At 40.0% G+C, this 8,327-nt stretch overlaps 1 protein-coding gene across 1 annotated transcript; it reads left to right on the forward strand.

The window, feature by feature from the left end:
- The first annotated feature begins 117 nt into the window (after positions 1–117).
- LOC134800074 (polymerase delta-interacting protein 2) lies at positions 118–7,589 on the forward strand. Its single transcript, XM_063772540.1, has 6 exons — positions 118–286; positions 358–637; positions 2,630–2,807; positions 4,236–4,399; positions 4,855–5,060; positions 6,224–7,589. Exons 1-6 carry the CDS (start codon positions 198–200, stop codon positions 6,336–6,338), a joined length of 1,032 nt encoding a protein of 343 aa, XP_063628610.1. The 5' UTR covers positions 118–197; the 3' UTR covers positions 6,339–7,589.
- Positions 7,590–8,327: the final 738 nt, after the last annotated feature.

Consider the following 8,327-nt stretch of genomic DNA (forward strand, 5'->3'; position numbering starts at 1 on the left):
TATCATACGGCTAGGTAGACACTCGAAAATTAAGTAAACACAATGTGATGGATAATTTTATTAATTCCTATCGTAGGCAACATAGGTATTATAACTACTTATTTCTGTGGTAGGCAACATTGGCTTATTTCCGTCAGCTATTTGTCAAACAAAAACATCTCGATAACACGAAAAAAATAACTAGTTACAATGATAAAATGGAGATATTATTGAGATTTGTGCCAACAAATCCATTAAGATTAACCATTTCTAGAATTTTAGTTAACCAAGTAGTTCATTACACTAGGTAAGCCTTGTAACTTCTCATTTGTGTGCATCAAAAGATTACGTACATAACCTCTTAATTTAAATTTTTAGATTGGCTGAAGTCGGAAAACTCGAAGCTCCGAAGACTTCTGGCAAATATGACACCGGGCAGTTAATTCTACATAAGGTTTTCGGGTATAGAGGAGTGATTCTGTTCCCTTGGCTGGCGAGAGTGTACGATAGAGATGCATCCAATAAGAAGGAGAATCCTGAGACCACGGGCACAGGAGAAGCCACCGGGGATACGCTCTCTAACGTAGGCAAAGAGGTCAAAGGCAGGACTCACACCTTTTACCAGGTGCTGATAGATACAAGGGATGCACCTTACATAGTAAGTGTTTACAAATTGTATCTATATTATTAAGCATGGCTTGTACTGGTTGCCGTTCTGTTCAATCAAGTCCCCACATTGGTATCATTAGCATCATCCCTACTTTGAAAAAGAAAAATCTCAACTCTTGTTTTCATAATGGGGTCATCCATTAATTACGTCACACGTTTAGGGGGAGGGAGGGGTCAAGAAAATGTGACATGTTGGGACATGGGGGAGGGGGGAGTCACAAACATTGTGATGTCACTTTAACTTCATCAGTAACCGAAAATTAATTTATATTTTATTATTCACAGTGTACAGTTAAATAATGAGATTTTGGATGTAATTATCTTTGTGTTATAAAATTACTAATATTTATATATCAAAATATTTTTATATGAAAAAAATAATGCCGAGTTAATATTGTCGATTTCGTTGAAAACAAAATTGCCTAAAATGTGACGTCACACCAGGGGGGGAGGGGTTTGCAAAATGTGACCCAGTGTGACAAGGAGGGGGGGAGGGTTAAAAAAAACCTAGAAATTCGTGTGACGTAATTAATGGATGATCCCTAATCAGAGCTCGGAAAAAGGATAAGTGGCTATAGTTCATCATTTTTACAGCTAGTACCATAGTCTTTTATGCCTTTGAACTTAATATGGAACAAATTGTAATATTTGCTTTTTCAAAGTAATTCCATTACTAGTTATTAGCTTATTTGTATTTTGTTTCTATTCTGAAATCTCTTAAAATTTATCTGATATTTATATAGGTGTAAGTGTAATAGACATGTATATTGTTTTTCATATCATCATAAAAATCAAGGTGTGTCTATGGGAATACAATATATTTGTGTTTGGCTTAAATTGTAATATTAAAATGTTAATTTTTGGCTGTGCAAACAACCTACGACATGAGACCTGAGTGGAAGAAAAAGGTACCAATCAAAAGTGGATTATTATTAATGTTTGAATAACAATTGTTAACCAAAGTGCTTACTGTTGTGTATATGCAGTTTAACAGTTTTTTTACTGATATTTTTGTTAATGTTGTCCTGCTTTGATGTGCTTTTGATTGGGTTATTTTCAAGATCTAACTATTGAACTAAGTTCTAGTTATTGATGAATTGTATGACTTTCTAACAGGGACCGAATACCGGTATTTGTTTCATACAAATTAACCGGTATTCAATTTCGGTATATCGGTTGTTTATGTATATTTTTGCATTTCTATTAACTAATCTGATAAATCATTGTCCTTACCTAAATATCATTCTAGAATATCAGAGAAATATTGCGAAAGGTATGTGTTGTTTTGATTATTAGTTATACCGGTAGCGGTCCCTGCTTTCTAAGCAGTATTTAGAACTACAAGTAAAATAATATTTTTACCCTTTGGGTATGGAACCCTAAAAAAACAAGATTGAAAATCTATTTTGTTTTTTTTTTCTCCAAGATGTAGATTGGTTTTCCTTTTGCTTCAGCATACATACATCACATTCTGTAATTGAAAATGATTTGGTGGACAACCAGTCAACCACAGCTACCCTTATTTGACAGTACAAATTTTTCATTTTTGCCAATGACAACTGAGACATCTAACAATCTACATTGCATTTTTGTAACTATACAGTTATTGTACATGATTATTCTGACAGGGTAAATGTAGTAATGAACTGATTAGTTTGAACACAAATATGAGTAGAGGGATGTCTTTTTCTATGGGTCAAAGATGATGATGAAGATGGTTTGATTTCACTATGTATCACATACAAACAGCAACACTCCTAACTGTACATTGGTGGACCTTATTACAAAAGGCATAAGGTCCACTGATGTACAGTTAACAGTGGGGGCGCTGGGCGATGGTACTGTGTTTCTATTTAAATGATATCTCCATCAGGGGTATCAGTAATTCTGGAATCACCAGGGGTATCATAATTTGTTAATAAAAGTCATAATTATATTGTAATAGATTACTTACAAACAACTGACATGAAACTTTTTGCAGCGAGCTCAAACAGAGGCAGTGACGTTCCTAGGCAATCAGGAGTCGTCTCGCAGCCTATACGCCATCCCGGGGCTGGACTACGTGGCGCATGACGACATCATGCCCTACTCGTCCGTGGAGCGCGTTCCACTGCAGCATGAGCTGTTCGACAAGTTCCTCATGCACAATCCGGACAAGGGTAAGTGTAGACACCCGAGGCTTACCTTTACCATTTCTAGACCATGAGGGAGGCAGTACCCTTAGGCCAATCATCATGTGATTCATCCTACGATTTTAGGGCTGCCTAGACTTGATACTAGACTGTACTATTGTTAGGAAGACGCATTTACATTAGTTCCTGTTCAACCAAAAATCGCTGTGAACGGTTAAATGCTTAATGCGGTCTTTAAATGCTTTTACGATCTGTTGGGGGCATTGGAGACATTAGGATATCACTTGTATCCAACATGGCACAAATGAATGTCCTTATAAAGGGCTCTTTGTTTCCATTTCCTTCTATTAGTATACTTATTTCTATTAGTATACTCGATACGGTGGAGCATTGGGCAGTTTTTGACTCCTTAAAACGTTGCCGAATAGACTACAGATACATCCAGCTGTTGAAAAACCTTTACCGCTCAGCGACAATGACAGTGCAAATTCAAGGCTCCAAAACCTCAATACCACTCGGAAGAGGAGTGCGTCAAGGTGACGTAATATCTCCAAAACTTTTCACAAATGCACTAGAAGATGTATTTAAACACTGTAACTGGGACGGCAGAGGTATCAAGATAGATGGAGAGTACTTAAACCACCTACGCTTTGCTGACGACATTGTTTTACTCGCAGAGACACCTGAAGATCTCGAACACATGCTCAATGATCTAAGCCAGGCATCGATGCGAGTTGGTCTAAAAATGAATATGGAGAAAACAAAGTGGATGAGCACCGCTGAAAAGGCAACCATTTCATTGGAAGGCAAAACGATGGAGAGAGTAAGCGATTACGTATATTTGGGCCAGAAAATAACGCTTGACGGTAACCCCTTGGATGCCGAAATTAGTAGGCGCATTCAATTGGGTTGGGGCGCATTTGGAAAGCTAGGCGATGTTTTCAAGTCCAAAATCCCACAGTCCCTGAAAACCAGGGTCTACAACCAATGCGTCCTCCCAGTGATGACTTACGCATGCGAGACATGGACGTTGACCGTCGGAAGGGTGCGCCAGCTAAAAGTGGCACAGAGAGCCATGGAGCGCGCGATGCTCGGGATCTCCCTGCGAGACAGAATTCGGAATGAGGACATTCGCCAACGCACGAGAGTTACCGACATCGCCAAAAGAATTGCGCAACTGAAGTGGGAATGGGCCGGCCATATCTGCCGCAGGGATGACGACCGATGGGGCCAGCGAGTACTGTTCTGGAGACCTCGACTGGGAAGTCGGAGGGACGGAAAACCACGAGCCAGATGGTCGGACGACATTAGAAAGACGGCAGGGCCGACCTGGCATAGAACCGCCGCATACAGAACAACATGGAAATCCATGAAAGAGGCATATGTTTAGCAGTGGACGCAAATATGCTGAGAAGAAGAAGAAGAGTATACTTATTTAATATTCATTGTTCGCAGACCCACCCTTCATAGCGCAGGAGACGCTCCGCGCGTGGCAGAAGAAGAACCACCCATGGCTCGAACTGAGTGACGTGCACCGCGAGACCACTGAGGGCGTGCGTGTCACCGTCATACCGTTCTACATGGGTAGCCGCGAGAGCCAGAATTGCGCCGTCTACTGGGTAAGTAGTCACTGGCTCGTCAGCGACGTCCACTGCGAGACCACGGAGGGCGTGCGTGTCACCGTAATACCGTTCTACATGGGTAGCCGCGAGAGCCAGAATTGCGCCGTCTACTGGGTAAGTAGTCACTGGCTCGTCAGCGACGTCCACTGCGAGACCACGGAGGGCGTGCGTGTCACCGTAATACCGTTCTACATGGGCAGCCGCGAGAGCCAGAACTGCGCCGTCTACTGGGTAAGTAGTCACTGGCTCGTCAGCGACGTCCACCGCGAGACCACGGAGGGCGTGCGTGTCACCGTCATACCGTTCTACATGGGCAGCCGCGTCAGCCAGAACTGTGCCGTCTGCTGGGTAAGTAGTCACTGGCTCGTCAGCAGTTAATTAAGTGTATTTATCCTCCATATCAAATGAGTTTCGTCTAAAACATCAACAATAATCTATAAATCTTTGTTCAGTGGCGGTACTGCATCCGACTAGAAAACCTCGGCGCAGCGGCAGTCCAACTGCGCGAGCGGCACTGGCGCATCTTCTCCCTCTCCGGCACCCTCGAGACCGTGCGGGGCCGCGGCGTGGTCGGCCAGGAGCCCGTGCTGGCCCGGCACTCGCCCGCCTTCCAGTACTCCAGCCACGTGAGCCTGCAGGCGCCCTCGGGACACATGTGGTACGTTGGACATACCGCTGGACTTGCACTGTCGCGTTTGCAGCTGGGTGTAAGGGGCCCACTGATTAACAGTCCGCCGGACGGTATCGGCCTGTCAGTTAGAACAAAATATTGACAGTTCCGAACAACTGACAGGCCGATACCGTCCGGCGGACTGTTAATCAGTGGGACCCTATAAAGATTTAACGGTCTCCTAGCCTAGTCGGTAGTGACCCTGCCTACGAAGCAGGAGGTCTCGGGTTCGAATCCCGGTAAGGGCATTTATTTGTGTGTTTACCACAAATATTTGTTCCCGAGTTATGGATGTTTACTATGTATAAAAAAAAAATAGTAAAAATGTTTATTTATCAGCTCACAAAGGATTTGTAACAATTTCACAGTATGATAACAAAAATTAAAATAAGAGATGACGTTGTGATCTTTTGTGAGAGACTGGAGTCTGAACTAGGCATATACCTGTATTACAGGTCACCAGGCTCTCACCCCGGAGTATTTATATATAATTATACAGGATGATTCATGAGACGTGAGCAGGACTAATCCTGCACACTCAGTAACTGATAATTGATCGATCACCGTCGCATTTAGGAGAAACAACCACACTTTTTCCTATTTTTTAACTTTTTGGTGAGGGCAAATTTAATTCTCAACAACCATGGTCACCCTACAGGACCTAATTAATAAACATAAAACCTCTATAACCGTAATGGCATTTTGATTACGAAGAAAAGAAACTGTCAAACTTGAGTGAGATACGAGTTTTCAAAAGTAACCAGACCGTGATGACAGTAATGATAATGACATTCAATTTGACACAGAATATCGGTAGTTTACATGTAGTTTAGTATTATAATTTTAGGGTGACCATGCATGTCGTAAAAAAATTAATAACTTTTTTTTTTTCAACACGACTAGAAAATTAACGTTAACCTCACTAATACTGATACGAAACAGTTGCTTATAATTAACGATATGCGCAGTGTTAGTCCTGCTCACGTCTCCTGAATCACCCTGTATATATCGTCGTCTAATAATACCCACAACACAAGCCTTATTGAGGTTACCGTGGGACTAGGTCGATTTGTGTAAAATTGTCCTATAATATTTATTTATTAGCATAACGGTACAGCTGCCTCGACTCAATATTGTTTTTTTTCGTGCAGGGGAACGTTCCGCATGGAGCGCGAGGACGGCTACACGTTCGACTGCCGCATCCCGCCATTCTCCCTCGAGAGCAAACCCGACGACGCGCCCGCGCCGCCCGCACCCTCCGCGTGACGTCACACGCCTATTTAAATGGCGACGAGGAAAACGGGGAGGCGGTTATTAGTTGGCGACGAGGGAAGCAGAACTAAACGTTATTTAATTTTATTGACTATATTTAATTTTATTAATATTGTTTTGATCATACTAGTCGCATCGAAATCATACTGACTACAAATACTACTCACAATAAACCGTAGGTATAATTTCTTGATATTATTTTTGGCCCAACTTGACATCTAAATTTAAGCATTAATGAAACTATAATTATGTTAACGACTTAAGTTTCTGTGTGCAATTGAAATTGTAGCTTGAGATTAAGTAAATACATTCATTATACAATAAATACTCTGTGATAGCATACAATTTATTATCATTTGTCACAAAGATTATATATACCAACAATTGTTTAAACTTCTGCTTCCTAAATTGCGATCTAAATGGCAAGGTAGTGCAATAACATCGTGATTGTGATCGTATATAACCATTTTAAAATTGTGACTTGTAAACTACAGAAGCTGAAAAACGAACTTCAAAACATCTTTAAAAATGCACCTAGTAAAACTAAACTAGAACTTGAAAACTATTCAGTTCAATTTCTATAAAAATAATTTATCCGGTTCGAACCAGTTTTTCTTATCAAAACCTTGAACTGGTTAATATGTATAATAATTTTATGACATCACGAAATCCCATAATAATAAACATGAATGTGCGTCATATAACTGACTTGTCGCTTCTATTTATGGGATTTCGTGTTGACATAAAATTAGCGAGCCGCCGACAATTAGCGAGTGACAATAAGCTGGTTGTTTTAGTTTAGAAAAAAGTTTCGTACATAATTTCCTTCCATATTCCATATGTACGATTTATGTGCAAGAAAACTGCAAATAGCTTTTCTCCGCCGGTGGAATCGGTGTCATAATGATGGTGATTTTTTATCAAGTTACCTCATACATATAAGCTGATAATCTAATGAAAAGTTCTATTTTGAATATCGTTTCTCAGTGTTCTTTAAAGTCAAAATCCGTTATGTTATAGACATTAACAAATTTTAACTGTTATCGCATCGACGACGTTAACATTCTAGCCAATTCTTTAGGAAAAGTAGCATGTCGCTGTCAGAAATAGTTGTATTTATATTATAATTTAATTATAGTATTTATGAACCTATTCATTGCATCCCCTTGTTTGTTCCACTTGAAACTCTTTAGTCATTTTTTTAAATAAATGCATAGATCTTTATTAAAATTACAGTATTGTGAACTTTTTTATTATTCATATTGAATTGCCCTTGATATTGAAATAAAACATCGCAAATATTTCTAAGAGGTTTTAATGACTCACAGAAATTAACTAGTTTAATGGAAGTATACATATTTCATTGCACTAAAAATGTTAAGCTGTACATTACATTACTTAGTACAATGCAATTAAATTAATAGCAATAAGTGCCTAAGGCTAAGCCTACAGAATTGGAGAAGACTGTATGTCAATACGTTCACCTTTTTTGCGCCTTAAGACTTTTTAAAAACATAACTTCCGCAGTCAACGAGCTAAGGCGAAAATAAATAAGGTATTTTCAATTAGAATATAAGCATAATGCGGGTTAACTACCGTATTGTCCGCACCATTCCAATGGTTGGCACCTTCAACCTATTTTAACTTTCCTACAACACCAGCCAGCCTAGCCAAGTTGACAATCGCTATCGCTTCGACAACGAAACGCTTTGTGTCTCTCTATCACTCTTTCATATTAGTGCGACTTCGATCGCTACGAAGCGTAAGCGATTGGCATGTTGGCTATGCGGCCTGGTGTCAAAGAGTGGTGTTTTTTGGTAGCTTACCCAAAATATCTTGTAATTCGATCGACTGCGACGTTACATAGACACTTTGGCTATTGACTTACGAAATACAAGGCACTATTATTCTGATTCCTGTCAGATTTCTTTGGCAAAACAAATTTTATCTAATATTATTTATATCACAATAATGCTCGTTTTT

The sequence above is a fragment of the Cydia splendana genome, chromosome 19, assembly GCF_910591565.1.
Source record: "Cydia splendana chromosome 19, ilCydSple1.2, whole genome shotgun sequence".
NCBI classification, from domain to species: Eukaryota; Metazoa; Arthropoda; class Insecta; order Lepidoptera; family Tortricidae; genus Cydia; species Cydia splendana.